General features: G+C 31.7%; 2 protein-coding genes across 2 annotated transcripts in view; both read left to right on the top strand.

Annotated features, from left to right (window-relative positions):
• Window positions 1-19,329, top strand: part of LOC133186507 (contactin-1-like) — a 79,452-nt gene extending 60,123 nt beyond the window's left edge. Inside the window, exons 2-3 of the mRNA XM_061321745.1 lie at window positions 18,181-18,359; window positions 18,986-19,329. Of these exons, the coding sequence (XP_061177729.1) occupies window positions 18,181-18,359; window positions 18,986-19,188 (382 nt within the window). The 3' untranslated portion in view covers window positions 19,189-19,329. The remainder of the gene's footprint in view (window positions 1-18,180; window positions 18,360-18,985) is intronic.
• LOC133181158 (uncharacterized) lies at window positions 1,587-7,932 on the top strand. Its single transcript, XM_061315700.1, has 6 exons — window positions 1,587-1,614; window positions 2,751-2,900; window positions 3,328-3,434; window positions 6,837-6,978; window positions 7,507-7,633; window positions 7,923-7,932. The coding sequence occupies exons 1-6, from the start codon at window positions 1,587-1,589 to the stop codon at window positions 7,930-7,932; spliced, it is 564 nt and encodes a 187-aa protein (XP_061171684.1).
• Window positions 19,330-19,380: the final 51 nt, after the last annotated feature.

Genomic DNA, 19,380 nt, shown 5'->3' with positions numbered 1-19,380 from the left:
CTAATATAATTCATATCAACCGGGAAATTACTGATGACTATTAAATAATAGTTGCACTAGCAGTAGTTTCCTGTTATTTATAGCGAATTATGAAGGGAATTTCCTATATTTATTTTCAGTCCACACTACTTGTAGTGCACCACCACACGACTGGTATAATGAAATTCGAATTAATTGTACAATATGCGGGTTCAGTGGCGCTGATTTTTTAAAGTTCGAAGTAGAATGGTATCTGCAAAAAAATTTGAGCATTACGAGTCCAGCTAAAAGTACACCTGGTAACCCAAGCGGGAACAACACCAAGTACATGTGGGAATTTATTTCGTTGACATCTGACACAGAATGCGAAGGAAACAAGACAGTCATTAGATTAGTTGATGAAAGTAAGAGAAACTAAGAGTAAAACCCTCCCCAATTTCCCAGCATTTTCATAATTTTTTAATGACATCTTGATATCACGTAAGAGTAGATTCAGATTTTATTCTGATGCAAAAATCATTATACATTTTATCAAAAAATAATTCAATAAAAAACATTGAATTAAAAATAAGTAATTATATTTTTTTAATTCACTCTTTATTTGAATTATTGAGACAACTTTATGTACGAGTAACTTAAGTTTTTTTTACACCTGCCTGAATTAGCTTCAGAATATGACACAATACTGTAAAAGTACTGCTTTCATGAACATGTACAATGGTTTCTTGTTCTTTTTACAGATCCTACTTCCTTGTCACACGGCATATATACTTGTTATGTAACTTTAAACGGGAATTTGACTAAGTTCAGCAGCGTCGATCTTTCATGTAAGTAAAGTAACTTAGAAATAGTATTTTTTCACTTGCATTGGTGGTACGTAAAAATGCAAAATGTAATTACGACGCAAAATGTAATAAACTGAGATTTTTACATTTTGTGTGGAGGTCAACGCAGAGTGTAATAACGCAAAATCATATGTAATAACACATTTTAATGTTACATTTTGAATTATTACATTGAGCGTCGAGGTCAACAAGCACTGAATGGAAAACGCAAAATGTAAAAACACACTTTTTGTGTAATTACATCTTGCGTTATTACATTTTTTGTAGAAGTTTAAGCAGAATAACCATCACGGTATCTCAGTCGGTAGAGCGCTCGCTCCGTGATTGGAAAGTCGTTGGTTCAAATCTCGGTTGCAACTGGCCTAAGTCGATAAAAAATTTGTAGAACTATTCCTTCGCCAGGCGTTCGGCACTTTGAAGTGAAAGTTGCAAGTCTTTCGGATGAGACCTTATAGCCGAGGCCCCGTGTCACGGTAGAAGCTTGCTCGATAAAGATCCCTCACTGCCCAATAGCCTTGAGTGCCAAGGAAAGAGCTTTTGAAGCCCTTCACCAGTATACGGTGGCTTTTCTATATGAGTGGAAATATTCGAATGGGACGTAAAACAACATGCAATCAATCAATTAATGCAGAATGTAATATACGGTATCACAGTATGTTATTATCGCTTATTATGTAAGGGTTAATGTACGAGTAGCGCTCGATTCCTCAAAAGTAATGGAGCCGAGGCCCCGAAGGGGCCGAGGCCCATTGATTTTAAGGAATGGAGCGCTACGAGTATATTAAACCGCGTAAAATCCACCTTTTTAAATGTTTGTAATTATGTTTGTTAATATATAATAAAGAATATTTACAAGATACACTGTAAATATACATATAACATATTAGTAGTATTTATTTATATAGAGAGAGAAAGTAAGGCGAAAAAAGTGTACTGAAGTTAATTAAATCTGCTGTCATTCAACAGGTTCGAAAGCGTAGTGAGATGAGTACCTGACTCCGAAGGTGAAGGTACCGGGTTCGATTCTCAACATTGCCATATTTATTTTCTCTAAGTGAAAATAAGCTTGTTAAAATTTTCTAAGTTCTTTTCTCGGTGGAGGTACGGGAAGGAGAATATGAACATAACAAATTCTGTTTTCAATGTAATTTTCAACTCTCCATTCCTGAAAAATAATGGAACAAAAGAGTGACGTCACAGATGGATTTTACTTTAATAGGATTTAGTTTTATTCACATTTATATGTTAAAGTTTTCTGTTATATTTTATTGTAAATTTGCCTCAGGAAACTGTTTCTCCCTGAATTTGATGGGATAAGTTTTTTCCTTGAATTTGTGCAAATTTCAACACAGAATGTTAGGAACACAAAATGTGAATATACAGGTATTTATATTTTTTAATACCATATGCTATTGACAGATTTTTGAAACCTTAGGAAATGTGATTTAAAATAGTCTCCAATGATATCTAGATTTTAAATTAAATCCACAGAGTGTGTTATCATAATTTGCGCTAACCCGGAGGAAACATGTATAATAACGCAAAACGTAATAAACCAAAAGAATGTTTTTACATTTTGCGTTATTACATTGTGTGTTGACGTCGACGCAAAGTATATTAACGCATAATGTAATAATCCAAAAGTATGTTATTACATTTTGCGTTATTACATTCTGCATTGACGCAGAATGTAATAATACAAAAGGCATAGTCTCAGTGTATTACATTTTGCGTTGTAACACTTTAGTCACTTTTAGGAAATTCTATCATAATTAAATTTGTAAAATATCAATTTTTACGTCATATTATGAAGTTATTACTACACATAAAAACTGTTTTTGTCTATTGTTAGTATGCCAAATACCAAACATTAATTCATATTATCTAGAATTACTATTCATGAACACTTTTTCTATCTATTGTTAGCTGGAGAAGAAAACATATCACCAAATTACGTTCTGATTAGAATCAGGAAATTTCCAGTAGCAGAAATTGCAGAAAGTTGCAGAAAATATGGATATAATGTTTTAATGAATGAGTCTGTGGCAAAATCTGTACCACTTCGTGAAAAAGAAAGTGTGTATTTCCCTGTTTGCCCCAGTACTCAAATAAATAACAGAAGTATTTCTGTATGCAAACCATGGATTTCTAGAGTAGGTAAAGTAAACAATTTTCGTAGTATAATCATTTAAAAAAAACATCGTTTGTGTAACATTCTGTGGTTTCTTTTCGTTACACGAGTTTCTCGTTCAGTTTCTTCTTCTTGTTTTTTATTTTGTTCCTTTTTTATTTTGTACTTTGCACAGGATGAAACTCTGCCATTAAGTTAACTGAAAGGTGATTGAAAGTTTACTAAAAGGTGACTGAATGACAGAGCTCTGCCATTCAGTCCCCTTTTCAGACCTTTCAGTGACCTTTCAGTTGACTGAATGGCAGAATTTCATCCTGTGTTGTTTGGTTTTGTTTTTGTTATTCTTTGAATCAATATCATCATTTTAAACAGGATGTTACAATCTCACAGTAGACCTGATTAATAATTCAGTGAAGATGGATTGTAGGAACATCAACATAACAAATTGGAATAAATCCCTTCCACTCATAGGAAACACGGTATGGATTTATTTAGCATTGGTTTCCTTTGAAGATTATCAGTTAGATCGATCGAAAAATTGCTGTGAGGCAAATTTAACCTTGATCTATGAACAAAGACACTATCGTGTATGAGTTAACATTCCATAGAGGTACAAATGGATAATAGATACGTATGCGTGGTCATTTTGCATATATACAATATAGACAAAATTAATAAAAACAGAGAAAAAAAATTGCAAGTCATTCTTCTTGGAAACATTTGCTTGTAATAGCCAAATTATTAACAGCATTTGCTTTGCCAACCAGAATTATTTACTTGAGGAAAATGATATCTCTAATTCACAATTTTTTCTAGTTGTCGCAGGCTATGATTTTGACTAGTTGACACATATCTGCAAAGAATATGAGTTGCAAGCATTTCAACATTTCAATTGTCTCATTACGCCTCTAGTTTAAATTTGTCATCTGAGAGAAATTTTCTGTTAAGATGAACTACTAACTCTTATTGTGAAGAGTCCCACTTGAAATTTATACAAAAAAGAAAATTTTAAACTACTGGTTAAAATTACAAAATTGTGACAATTTGATACTAAAGTCATGTTTACAGGATATGGTAGAGCACTGTTGCTTACTTAAATAAGAAAAGTACATGCAAATAAAGTGTTTATTTTATCTAGGCCAGTTGAAATATTCAGAATGCTTGAATTTATTACAAATTGAGGAATAAACTTTAGATTTCAATTTATATTAGAAAATTATGATATGTGGATTACAAACATAAGAAAGGAAATCAATCTAAATGGTCTATCTGATCTGTATAACAACATAATGTAGATTCACACTCTGTTAAGATATTGTATGAAAGAATTTGTGATATTTTCAAACAAAAAACATTGTCAATTATCATACTTCTGTTAAAACAGTTCCTGTATAAAGTTAAGAAGGTAAAATAACTATTTTTCTATAGTTTGAAAATTTCACGTCTAGCAAACTATACCCCGGGGTATAGTTTGTGCTATCTACCCCTCGGAAACTTTTCATTCAATTTTTGCCGCCAATTTTGTTTTTCTGCGATCAGTCTTTAGACTACTAATGTCATCCCGATTTCAGTAGCATTGTGACGTCACTAGGATTTCAGCCCTTGGGGAATAGTTCCTGTCGCGGGTTTGATAAAAGAGCTATCCCACTCACAGCCAGTGGATAAGTGTATATATTCATGCCTCGTCCAAAGAATTTTTATACCGACATTTGGTGGATAATTTTACTTTACAATCGTACCTTTGTAAACCTTTACGCACAAATTATAGAACATGTGTTTCCCGAATAAGATTATGTGCTTATGATTTAAAAGTTGAAAGAGGAAGATATAATGATACACCGAAGAATTTTAGAAAATGTGATCTTTGTTCAACGGGTGATTTAGAAGATGAATTTCATTTTATACCTTAATTCTCAAAATATGAAAATCTGAGTAAAAAAAAAGTACATCAAAAACTATTATGCATGTCGTCCAAGTGTTTATAAGCTAATACAATTGTTGACCAGCTCAAATACGAAGGAAATGTGTAACCTTGGAAAATATATATGTTTTGTTTTCTTGTTTGTTTGTTGTTTAACGTCCCTCTCGAGAATTTTTCACTCCGATGGAGACGCCACCACTTGCCGGTGGAGACCTGCAAAATTTGACCTATACTCGGCACTCAGAGCCATTGACCAGTGGGGAATCTTCATCGTGTCAGCACCTACTGCAACACTGGACCTGGGTTTATACGGTCTCATCCGAAGGACCGGTCTCCACGTCCCACAGTGGGATTCGAATCCGCTACGTAAGGATCAACTCCTTACTCCGAATCTCTAGAGCAGATGCTCTACCACTGCACCGACTATATGTTTTGTAGATTAAGAAATGAACTGTTGGATTTATAAATGCTTTATTCTAATATTATACTTTATATTTTGCTCATATGAAATGTTCTGTTGTGTTCTATATGTATAATGTATTTATACCTATGAGATGTATGTCTCTTGGTTTTAATAAAATCTAAATTAAATCTAAATCTAAACTCCCGAAGTGAATGTTTTGTTTGTTTGTTTAACATCCATTCGAGAATTTTTCACTCATTTTGAGACGCCATCATTTGCCTATGGAGGACTGCAAATTTAGACCTGTACTCAGCACTTAGGGCCATTGAGCAGTGAGGCATCTTTTTCGTACCGGCACCTACTGCGACACGGGACCTCGGTTTATACGGTCTCATCCGAAGTACAGGTGGCCACGTCCCGCAATGGAATTCGAACCCGAGTCGTAAGGATCAACTCCTTTCTCTGTGACTCTAGAGGAAACTCTCTAACCACTGCACCACGCGGGCGACCCAAAGTCAATGTAGAAAAGTTACAGTAACACAATATAAGCCACGGTGAAGTACATAACAAATAATTTTGCTACTGATACTAGGTTATCTAGTAAAAAAAAATCTCTTTTCACCATCGACAGACAAAAGAATGATTTATTCTGCAGAGTTTCTTTTCCCGAAGTCAATTGAAGACATGCGTCTTCAATTGCAAGGAATAATAGCCATATCTAACAGGACTTAATCTTTACGTGTTACGTACGGTCTAGCATTTGAATAATGGTATTTAAGTGAATGTGCTCTAACAGTACGGTTAGTGCCGTTAACGATTCGGTCACTGGGCCGTTAACGTTCCTGCCATATTTTGGCATTTGATGGTTGCAAACCTTTTGCCTCAAGTCAAACTGCGATAGAATGGATGGGTTTGAGGCCTGGCTTTTGATTGGTTGTTTCATAGTCGCAACAAATGCCTTGAGGATTGTGTATTTTTAGCTCACCTGAGCCGAATTCGAAGGCTCAAATGAGCTTTTCTTATCTAAATTTGTGCTTTGTCTGTCGTCGTTGTTGTTGTCGTCGTTAACTTTTCACATTTTCATCTTCTTCTCAAGAACCACTGGGCCAATATAAACCAAACTTGCCACAAAGTATCTTTAGGTAAAATGGATTCAATTTTTTTCAAATAAAGGGCCATGTCTTTTCCAAGGGGAGATAATTATGAATTCGTAAACAATTAATGGCATCATTTAAAATCTCAAGAACAGCAAAGCCATGATTGGTCATATTCTTACGGAAGCATCCTCAGATAGTGTAGATTCAAGTTTGTTCAAATCATAACCCCCGGGGGAAGGGTGGGGCCACAATGGGCGATCAAATTAAAGGGTAGAAGGTTTTGCCATCCATAAGCTCTGCCTAAAAATAAATATTTATTCATTTAATTCTTAAGATTCAAAATAAATGTTTTGAACGTCTTATGCTGGCTTGATCTATCGTTTCTATTTAGTAAATGTTTACATGCCAGTATACGCCTTGTTTAGATGAGTAAAAGAACTCACATTTTTGTTATACGTAGACCCGTGGCTCTTGTTACTTATTGAAGGAAGATGTAAGACACTCTCATCTCAAGGTTCCGGACGCTTTCTGTTCAGCAGATTTCAACAATTTTCAAGAGGACAACAGAACTATGTTTCTTACTCTCTTTTCCATCCTTGACAGTAAGTACTCTTCATTACATATGCGTTGCAATTCTTTTATCCTAAAAGGGTAAAACTCAATGGTTTATATGTTTCCAACAGACAAAAGTTCAAAAACTGCCATACAACATGCATGAAATAGAAAGATAAGCAAGATTTTTTCACTATCTTTAGACAATTATTTCATGCATTTGCATAAAAACAGAAGTGTGTAACTGTTTATGTTTGTTGAATAAAAGTTAATTATGCTTTCACAGAAAAGAGCTATTTTAGTGATATGATTTGTTTGACATCTTTTCATTAAAAAAAATGTATGTAATTTTTTGAATTATCTACATGTATATGAATATAAACTTGAAACCAATTCCTGCATACTTTCAAAAATTCGAGTCCTATAAACATAAATTCAAATAATGCAGGGGAAGCACAACAATGGGGGTATTCATATCATCAATTACTTCTATCTTCTTATAAATACAAGTTTAAAAAAACCATAATTTGAATTTTAACCTTTGAAAATCGTTAAAATATGACTTTAATACAATTCAGTAAATCCCAAATATACAAAAGAAATAAAGTCGGAATGTGTGGCTACTTACATGGATTTGCAATCTTCTGAACTCTATGGAATGCCTTGCCATGAATGCTGTGATGCATATTGTACTCAACACGGTGGGTATTTTAAATTTTTATCTTTAAAATATGAAGGCATCTACATATATGTAGTTTGCCTTATACTCTTTAAGCGAATGTTGCGAATGTTTGCGGTTTAATGAAAGGATGTATTTTTAAAACCTTTTGCTTATATCATATCATATCATATCTCGTATATATATATATATATATATATATATATATATATATATATATATATATATATATATATATATATATATATATATATATATATAATTCACTGTATCTATTACTGTGTGTTACTGTATTTAAATTGTATTTTCTTTCAGATGGATCTAACGTTACTTATCTTAGACATAAGAAATGGGCAGATGCCAGGAAAGAGTGCCACAGTTTAAATAGATCTCTTCCTAACGAAGACTTCCCGTTCTTTGAGTCAAGGCAATTCGATAATACTAGTAAAGTGTGTCTTGATTTGTTTAAACATTCATCTGTATTATTTCAACCTGTCATCAAGCTTGCAACAAAAGAAAATGGAAAGATAATCATCAACGCTCCCATTAACTATTCAGAGAAACTGCCATATTTATGTGGGACAAAAATAGGTTAAGTATCTACGTTAAAATTCCTAGAAAAGGTTTTATTTCATTTATTATATATTTCCCTTTTCTATATTCAAGATATCCCAAAAGGAGAACTACGATTTACTGATATGATCATCCTCTCAGGTAAATAGCTAGAATGACATGTTGATTGTGCATAGTGAATTGTTGGATATACAGGCCAGGGCCCCGTTTTACAAAAGAACATATGACTAAGACCAATCGTAACTTTGCGAATAACTTTTTCAATCTTTGTTTTCAATCTTTTTATAAAGAATATAGAAAGGTATTTCATGCAAGCAATTTTTAAACAGAATCATTTATTTTGCAAGATTTTACATTCAACTTAAGTTTTTGATCCAATTCGGAATTAAGTTCTTGTGTAAAACGGACTGGGGGGGGGGGGGGGTGCCCCCCACGAATAATTTTTTAAGTTTATAACAAAGCTTATTTTTAGTTGTGTTCCCTCGATAATCAATCATTTTACCAGTGTATACCCGGTACTTTTCAACAGAAAACAAAGTTGATTTATGATTACGCCCAGTGGCGTATATTCCTTACTGGTAATGTGAAGTCTAATGTGAAGTCACAGATTTCACCTGGCGCGAATTGCCGAATTGCAGGCAAGGAGGAAGTCGCCCCCTCTTAATGGGGGGTAGGGGTCCGAGGACCACTTTCTATGAACTTGGAGACATCTGTCATTGTCCTTTTCCAGTGAATATAATTATAAATAATTTAAACATATATTTGCTACAGAAATTAAAATCTTCATGACCACACTTAATAAAATTGAGAAATCTTAAAATCCTTACATAGTACTTGGTAATTGTGGAGACTTCTTTACTGAATAATCTTAATTTAACTTCCTATTAACTGAAACATATTTCTTAATTTTCTATTCCCTGTCTTAATCGTAGACTCCTGTTGCTGTCATTTTTTAATAGTCTGATATCGACTTCAAGGTAACATTTCAATTTTAGATTTAACCAGCTATGAAAAATAAAAAAAAATAAATATTCAGTTTGCGGAAGCGTTTTAGTGCCACTTGGACACTTTTTTTTTATTTTCCACACTTTAATCTGTATATTTTACACTTTAATCTGAAACTTTTACACTTTAATCTGTAAAATTTACACTTTTATGTGTAAAATTTACACTTTAATCTTAAATTTTACACTTTAATCTGTAAAATTTACACTTTAATCTGTAAATTTTACACTTTAATCTGTAAAGTTTACACGTTTATCTGTTTAATTCACATAATCAATTTGGCAACTTCATACATCTAGAGTAATATGCTTTAAAGCCAACAAACAATGAATCCTGCATGTTAAAATTTAATTTTGATTTTTTATTGAACAATAAACAAAAACAAAAAAAAGAAAAAGCAATCTAGTATGACTGATATGAGACTTTCATAGAATATTTGAGAGAGTTATGAATTCAGTGGATGTAAAGAGCAAATCAAACACACATATCTTCTCAATGAATATGATATTGATATAATTATACGCAAATTCATTTGATGCGCTCAACAGTTCTATTATTGATAGCATTAATTAAATTACGTTCTACATGTATTACGGGCAACAATTGAATTACTTATTGAATTGAGAATTTTTAAATAACTAATTAATATATTAATTATTAAAGTATATACATGTATAAATAATTAAAGTATTAATATGAGTTTATATTAATTTTGGAACAGCATAAAAATTAATATCCTTTGTTTCAATGATGTTTCTTTATTTATACATTCTAAAATGACCGTAATTTTAACTGTAATATTTAACATCATGATCATAGACTCATAAACTTGTATATTAATCTGAACTGCAAAGGAGAAGACAAAAATATTAGATATATATATTTTTTTTACTGTTCGTCGCTCTTTGTTTTAGAACTAAAGAAATATATTCTGGATTGAAAACAGATTCCCGATATTTTGCCGGGGAAAATGACGAGGTCCATGAGCAAATCGCCCATCCTTACTTATCATATATACATGTATAAACTTTTATGCAAACACTTGTGAACATCTCAGTTTTATACTATTTTGAAAATGCCATAGGTATAACACCATGAAACGACCGTTCGATTATTACAGATTAAAGAACGTGAAACGACCGTTCGATTATTAACGATTACAGTACAAGTGTTTTAGATTAAAATGTAAAATTTACAGATTAATGTGTGAAAGAATTTTACAGATTAAAGTTTAAATTTTACAGATTTAAATGTAAATTTTACAGATTAAAGTGTAAATTTTACACATTAAAGTGTAAATTTTACAGAATAAAGTGTAAAATTGACAGATTAAAGTGTACATTTTACAGATTAAAGTGAAAATTTTACATATTAAAGTGTAAATTTTACAGATTAATGTGAAAATTATGCAGTTTAAAGTGTAAAATTTACAGATTAAAGTGTTAATTTTACAGATTAAAGTGTACATTTTACAGATTAATGTGTAAATTTTACACTAATCTGTAAAATTTACAGATTAAAGTGTAAATTTTACAGATTAAAGTGCAAAATTTATCCATTAATCTGTAAATTTTACAGATTAAAGTGTAGAAATTAAAAAATAAAAAGTGTCAAAATGGCACTAATAAGCTTCCGTATCAGTTGGACCAAAACGAAAATCATAATTTTCGAGCACATGCATGTGCTCTTAAACTTTTTTCTCCCTTTACACGACGCTGCATTTCTTTACATTGTTTATACTACAATGGGTATTGCAAGACTTTTCCTTCCGGGCTTTTCGCCTGTCTTCTTGGGTATAAATTTGACGATTGAATCCAACATACCGGTAGTCATAAACCTATGGAATCCGAATAGGGACATGTACATGTAGTTCATTATCGCACTATCAAGCATCGACTAAAGGGTTGAGAGCGCGATAATGCGATGGCTCGATGACGATGAAGCGACGGCGCGATGACGATGATGTGATGGAGCGACAATGCGATGACAATGGTGCGATAGCACGATGGAGTGATAGTAACCATTTGAACTCGATAATATATCGAATTTGGAGAATTCTGAAAAAAATATAGCACAAATAAGAGAAAATTTAAACATTTATAATATATTTCCCACAGACCAAACTCAGTTTTAAAGGAAGTTGTCTGTAACGTTATTTTAGTCGTATATAAAAAACAGTAGTCTTGTTTAAGTTTAGTCTGTAAAGTTATTTAAAGCGTATTTCAAAATCTCTTATTCAAGGTTAGATATATCGCACCTATAGGGATAAGGGTACTTCATCCTCTAGGATGCAAATAAACTTTGGCCGTATGACGATTTTAACACCGTAAAAATAGATCGATTTACTGCTGGGACTTGAAATTTCAATTTGAGCAATCTTTTGCATGAGATCTTAAATTTTTTCGTTGAAAAAAAAGATAAGATTGTATTTCTTGCTGTACTTATTTGGTATACATATACATGTATTTCACAAAAAAATACACACAGAGGATATAATATCCAGTCTTCAGGTGCATGTATAAATTCATGGAAAGGTTTCTCAAGCTCAAAGTATACATCACTAAATTGAAGATATCGAACGATTATTTGGAAGAATGTATCGTTATAAAAATTGTAGATTGATTTTAATTGCAAGTGATTTCATTTAGTTTCTTCAGACCGATACGGATTGAGAAAAAAAATCAAAAGCATGCATAAATCGACCAAGTTCCGAATCGCTAAAAGGATATATTAAAAAGATTATAGAATGATTTAGATAAAAGGACTATACATAAGCAAAATTTCGTTGTCCAGATTTACTCTATGATGATCGGGGATTATTAACGTCTGCATTTCTATTCACTTTTCGACCTTACTCTATTGTAAATCCATGTTAACATATATAACATAAAAGTTTTAACGGATAGTGTCATCTGAGCTTGTATATGTCATTCTTTATCGTACAAATTTTCAAATATTTCTTAGAAATTTTAGGGGATAACGTCTGATTAGTCTCAAATTCACGATAGATGTATACATGTAGGTCTCCGGTGGTAGTGAAAATATGATATTTGTTTGCAAGGTTAAGAGGAGCATTCATTATTTCTCTTTTTTCATTTGGACACAGAAAAATCAAATTCCAGACACTGCAATATAACGACAGGTGATTTTCACGAATCCCACACGAGAGATACCACTACAGAGACGTTGGAATTTCAAACAGAGATGAAACGACAAGACACATGTAAAGTTTTTATTCATTTTGTTAGCATTTCCGCATTTATTTGTACATGTATGAGGAATACCATTACTAAGTGTGCAAATACCGGATATTTAAAGACTAGTTTGGGTCAGTATCGGTATTTTGGCAAGATTTTGCCGCCATAGATTTGAGGGGGCATTTAAAAAAGGAAATTTAGTTTTATAGAGACAAAATATGCAACTTCCTGCAATTTGAAGCATATGAAATTAATTTACGTAAGAAATACCTATTTTTTAAGCTGCCGATTTACGATTGCCGATCATTATTACATCCGTCATCGTTGGACTTCTGTTGATGGTTTTGGTATTTGTTTGTCTCATCACAAGGTGAAGTGAAACATGAATACATAAACTACATGGAAAAATATATTAGTCGATCGAATCTTCAATGATTTCTACAGATTAACGCTTTTAAGAAAATAATAGTAATTTTTTTTACATCGAATAATTGTAGAATATTCAAAAGAAAAGAAAATCAAGGAAACAAAAGTTCCACTACAGAGGTAAACGTGTTAACAGATCTTTGCTCTGAGCCGATTCCTGGGCCAGGTGAAAGCAAAATGAAAACAAAGAATCACATTAATGCTGAAGAGGAATCAGCGTATTCTGTTGCAGATACTAAAGATAATGAGTATTCACAACCCCTCGTCAACATAGACAATAATCGACCTGGAACTGCAAAAGCTGTGACCTCTACAGACAGTGAATATGCTGATACAGATTTGGGTGAATATGATGTTTTAAGAGGCCAAAGAACGAAACGCGCCAAAAATACATCATCGCATTGTGAATTTTATGACAGGACAAATAATGTGATCACTGGTATTTATGACGTCACTTCAAATATGAAAAACGAAAACGAATACTCAATGGCAGAAAACAATAATGCATGATTCTGTAATAGAGTCAATAATTCGTTGACTTTATCGGGATGTTACTTGGCATACGAAATGCTCTAATCAGAAGTTTGATTATCCATCAAATATATAATAAAGTACGTATATTTAATTTCTTTTCTTTTCTTTTCAATTCAGATGGAGAGTGCCTATAGGGATAATGTATTTTTTTTATTTGGTGCAATTCCCCATGACTAAAAAATTTTACAATGACATACTTTAATCATATTTTAATATTGCAATCACAGTACAATTTCTTTAAAAATAATAAATCTGTATAATTAATTTTGATTCAGTCATTTATATTTAGAAGTCACACTCTGTCATTTTACCAAGTCTTATGAAAATAATTTTGTATAATTGTACTCTATTGTATTCTATCACTATAGATTGTTGAAAATCTGTTTAACATCAATATTTTTTTAATGTTGATATTGATCATGCCATGTATTGTAAATGTCGTACAAAAAGATTTGTTTTGCAAAAGGAAACATCAAAGTTACCATTAATGGCAATAAAAATGTTCACATATTTTTGCCAATGTAAATTTTCCTTTAGGTTAACAGCCTTTTGACACAGGAAAATATTGGGAGATTTTTTTTAAATAAATAATATTTATTTTTGTAGACTCATCAGTCAATTTTACTTTTATCTTCTTAATTTTATCAAAGTTTGATTTCATGTAAACATATTTTCATCATAATTATAAATAGATTATTTGCATAAATGGGATTCCGGACTGAAATGATGAAAAATCTTCAAAATTCTTCTCAAGAACAACATGGTCATCATATACCAGGATAGATCTTCAGGTAATGCAGATTCAAGTTTGTCTCAATCATGGTCATTGTCATTGGGCCGCAGTTGGGGATCAAAGTTTTATGTAGGAATAGAAAAAAATCTTTAATATTGTTTGGGGGTGTCATATATTGAAATTTATTATACAATGTTTCATTTACTAATGAATTTATAGGGGACAAGCTGCATAAATTTGATAACGATTAAAGAGTTTTCATCAAACTGTAAAGTATATTTGATATAAGTCTAAACCAGTTCCAGGTGGGCCCAAAGTAGTGGTCATAGCCTGAAAAAAATCATTATACTCAGCTGAGCATTAAGGCCCATGGGCCTCTTGTTTTCCATAACCAAGTTACTTCAGTAATTTATAACAAGCATGAAGTAAGAAATTTTATAAGCACCAGTTAACCTTTAAAAATATATAAAAGGAAAACATGATAGACAAGTTATATATAAGTCTTGTATTTTCTAATTCAGCGAAATATCCTCTTTTCATTCGTCCAGTCCGTGTTTCAGATAAGTTGAACCAGGATTCGGGATTCATTATGCGACAGTGACATACAGAAATGATCTTGTATAAGACATATCTTCTAGGCTTGTCCCATTCCGAAATTTCTTCATTTTTGAGAAATATGATTTTTAATTTGTAAAAATATTATTTATTGAAGATAAAATCTTAGCAAAATATTTGAAAAGAAATTGTCACTCAAGAAGATGTTACTATTATTATTATTATTATTATCCCGCATTAAATGCTGTCATTTCTCTGTAGAGTATTTGAAACGGATTTTCGAAAACTTCAGATAATGATTAATTATGTATATATTATATACATGTGTAAAGATATCTAAATAATTCTCAAGGGTTAAAATTGAGAAGATCTGCAACTGCCCTAGCATACATAGTTTTGTAAAATTACCTGGTTTAAAATTTCTAAATATCTGTAAAATTACCTGGTTCAAAATTTCTAAATAATCATGAACATTTTCCTCCTCCAATTTTGGGACTTTCGATTACAAGGAGAAATATACTGTCTTCTGAAATCTTACAATATACCCTAGCAATGCTGTTTTCTCGAATTCTAAAGAATCAACTGTTTTTTCTTCAATAACTTCAAAGTTAATAAAATATTCTTATACTTATTGTATATGGAGAATTAATTTCCTTCTCATCACAAGACATTGCTTGTGACTGATAAAAATATTATAACATTATATCCCCAGAAATTGTTTGACCAGGATAAATCAAGGTATTAGACTATTTAAGGTGTCCATTGTGCTAGAGTTAACAATAAACATATTTTTTCTCTAATCATTTTTTACAGTAAACAAATTATGATAGAGGGCCGAGTGATTACAGGAAAAAAATTGTATACATTGTTATATAGAGTACAGCAGAAATATTTCCCGAAAAATAAGCAATGAACTTCTGTCTTTCACTTCACCAAGTCAAAACGTCCCATGTTATGTTTTATACCTTGTAGAACTCACAAATTCCACTCAATATACAGTGCAGGGAACTAATTTTGTTACATAAACCAGCATCAGCATAAGCATTAGCAGCATCAGGATAGAGCTAGCATCAGCATAGCATTTAAAAAACAGCATTACCAGGATCAGCATCAGCAAGCAAAGGATAAAACCAGCATTGACCTACATAAAATCAGCATTATCCTACTAGCATCAGAAAATCAATGAGTTTTAATTCAGTAAAAAATTAAAAAAGAAAGAAAGAATATTGGTTAAAGTATTCACATTATTGATACATAGTGAGATACTATGATCAAATAATTGTAAAAGGCACTTTTATTGCTTTAAACGGCAATGCTGAAATTCATTATCTACTTCCGGTAGCATGATGCTTCTTCCGGTAGCATTGACCTAATTATAAAACAGCATCGGGATAAGGATTACTAGCATTAAATCAGCAAGCAAAGGAAGCATTCAAATCAGCAAGCAAAGGAAGCATTCAAATCAGCAAGCAAATGAAGCATTCAAATCAGCATCGATGCTGTAACAATATTAGTTTCCTGCACTGTACGAGTGTTGAACCAAAAGTAATGTCAATTGCTGAAAAATCGTTAATAATCGAAAGTTACAAACAAAATTATGTATATAAATATCGCTATCTGTCGTGAGTTTTGCTTTTAAATTTCATTTCAGATATATTCAATACTTTTTTAGAATATTAAAATAAACACGTCAAGTTTCTTCTATCGCTGCATGGCAAGAATATTTCGACGTTGTTATGACGTTTGTCTTTGGGACTCATTTTCAGTTCAACAATAAATCTATTTTAATCTCTCAGATATACGTTTAATTTCATGTACAATACAAACTTGTGCTGAAGCGTCTACTTCTAAGCTATTACATAAAAATATTTTAACTTACCATAATGCATTTGCATATTTATTTGGCTGTGCGTACATGTATATCAAGCGTAGCGTCGGATTCAGAGGAGGTGACGTAAAAGGCTCATCCTCGACGCACTTTTTTCTTCCTTGCATCTGTCCATCTTTTGACTTTCATTTACATTGGTACTTAATGCAACTTTTGTATCTTTATAATGTTTATTATTTCTCTTATTAGAAGCAATTTTTCTAAGTCTAGCGTTAAGTTAGTGTATAAACTTTTCGACATTTAAAGTGAGGAAGGAAAAAGTGAATATAGCAACCGCTAATGATGACACGCCGCTTAATGATAGAAATATCATTAAGCGTTGCAAAGCAAGCTTAATGCCATAACTTATTGCATTAATAGTTGACATTCTCAATCGCTAATGCTAAATCGACGCTTAATGAGAGAATTATATCAATAAGCGGTTAAGAATGTCAACTATAAATGTAATAATTTATGACATTAAGCGTTGCAATGCGACGCTTAATGATATTTTTATCATTAAGCGACGTTTTATCATTAGCGGATACTACAATGGACGATCAGCCAACCTATAATATCACCCACTCTTGAATCTGATGAAACACGAGATCTACACAAAATGAATGGATTTAGAAATAATATTTGGACAAAGTTTAAATTATTTTAAAAATACAACTCAGAACAAGACGCTTTGTAGTAAAACGGCAGTAAAGCATGCCAGAGGTTAAAAAGATTTGCGGATAAACTGAAAATGAAAGTGCCAAAAAGAAAAGTCATAACAACTTTGGTAACATTCTTGTCGTGCGGCGATAAACAAAATCTAACGCTGTGTATATCTTAATACGAGTATTAAAAAACTATTTTATTTAACAATGAAATTTTAATTCAAAAATCAAAATAGATAGGGGTATTATTATGTAAAATTCTGTTGATAAGATTCGACCTTTAAAGATTTTATAGCTGTTGTTACATTACTTTTGGAGCAAAGTAACCTCATAAGTGAAAATGTCATTAGATCTCTGCTAAAATGGCATTTAAAACTATGCTTTATGTGGTCAGACACTTTATGAATACGAACCCTAGCGAATAAGGAAGATGAGGACCTAAGTATATAATTTTGTATCAAACAATTTCCTAGAAAGCACTTTTTCTTCATACATGTATGATAATCAGTTTCCCAACATTGTTTCCTATTTTCTTTATTGCCCATATGTATTTACCACATATGACAGAAACGACCTAGTAAATTTTGTATTGAAGTTTTCTTAAAAAAAACATTCTATACGTCAGAAACCATGATGGAAAACCTAGTGATTGGACTCTTTTTTCTTTGTGTCAGAGACTTCTTCTTTTGCAAAGGTAATTTTTTTTTCAGATTTGAACGTTGTACTCGAACAGCAGATTTCAAATTGAAATAAAAACTTTTTTGTTTATAAGGAGCAGAGTCTATTAATCTTCCTCCTGTAATAACATCAGAGTTTGAGCTGGAGTATTTTATGCCGATCTTTCATTCTACTCCATTATCCTTGTTTTGCAAAGCAAATAACACTGTAGTCGCGTAAGTAATAATGTATGATTACCTTTGGCAGATGGCGAGATGATTATGAAAAGCTTGATACTTAATAATGTCAAAAAGAATACAATTATTGATTTAATTATCTAATATCTTAATCATTTGATTAGGTATCAGTGGTATAAAAATGATTCGAATATTGTGGAAAATGATCGCGTTTCCTATAATCCGTCAACTGGTGAAATCGTCTTCAGAAATCTAGAAAAAAAGAACTTTGGTGTTTATTATTGTATGGCAGAAAATAAGTTTGGAATTTCAGTCTCATTGTTTGTCAAATTATTGGAAGCAGGTAGGTAAAGCATTCATAATTTATATAAAATGTCAAATTCAAGATGATGATTAGATCGAGAAAGAATAGTATCAATTTCAAATCATCCGTAAGTTGTAATTTAAAGAAAAAAAATTAACAGAATTAACGTAATTGGCATGTGCTGGTCTTTTTGAATAAGACACAATTAACAACAAGGGAATATTGCTTTAATTCCTTGTGAATAATACTTAGATTTTTCCCATTTATTCAAGTATTCCAAGATACAGGAATATGTTCAAACATTATAACACAGTGATATTTGAAAATACGTATGTGTTTCATTGTCGTGCATATATAGCTGTGAGATTATTGCTATTGAATTATTAAAAAATATTTCAGACATTTTGAATATTTTGAAGTGACCACCAAAATACACAAAAAAAATTTAAAAACCTTTTTATGGCTGCAATATCAATGAAACGAATGAACCATTCAAATTTAAGGCATTTATATGTGTGAATAGTTACTTGGGATTGGTAAAATCTGCAGATTTAATTGCAATATCATCAGCTATATCTTGATCATGAAATGTTTTTCTGTGTCTATATACTCGTCAGTTAGGTTGAAGCAAACATAACTAAAGTTGCCGTTATTTGTTATTTTAGTTCTTGACCAATTTTCTCCAATATCGAATGAAGAACAAACTTGCAGGGAATATCATCATTGCGCACTTACCTGTCATAATCAGCCACTTTGCCAACCAAAAACTGAATGTATGGTAGAATGGAAACTTGGATATGGAACCTCAAAAAATGTGTTTAATAACATATCTGAAACCATGGATCGTGAGGGTAATAAAATCTTGTAAATCATCTACAATTGAAGGTTTGCTAAAATAGATGTTCCAAAGGCTACAGCGCCAATTTATACTAAAAATATCTGTATTTTCAACTTAGAAACCACATTTAGAGTAAGATTAAATAAGTTCTAATATATTGAAGAAAAAATTCATTCAGGAAAACTTCATTTTCTGAACATAAGTAAATCTGACGGGGAAAAA

This window comes from Saccostrea echinata, unplaced genomic scaffold (genome assembly GCF_033153115.1).
Source record: "Saccostrea echinata isolate AGI-Se365-2 ecotype Australia unplaced genomic scaffold, CSIRO_AGI_Sech_v1 ptg000001l, whole genome shotgun sequence".
NCBI lineage: Eukaryota > Metazoa > Mollusca > Bivalvia > Ostreida > Ostreidae > Saccostrea > Saccostrea echinata.
Note: the sequence above shows the minus strand (reverse complement) of the source record. Positions and strands in the feature narration are given on the sequence as shown.

Excerpts from the sequence above, each read along its gene's own strand:
- LOC133181158 (XM_061315700.1), top strand. The coding sequence starts at position 1,587 with ATGGAGCGCTACGAGTATATTAAACCGC. Across the intron at positions 2,901-3,327 it reads ACCACTTCGTGAAAAAGAAA|GATGTTACAATCTCACAGTA; the intron begins GTGTGTATTTCC and ends CATTTTAAACAG. Across the intron at positions 6,979-7,506 it reads TCTCTTTTCCATCCTTGACA|TAAATCCCAAATATACAAAA; the intron begins GTAAGTACTCTT and ends AATACAATTCAG.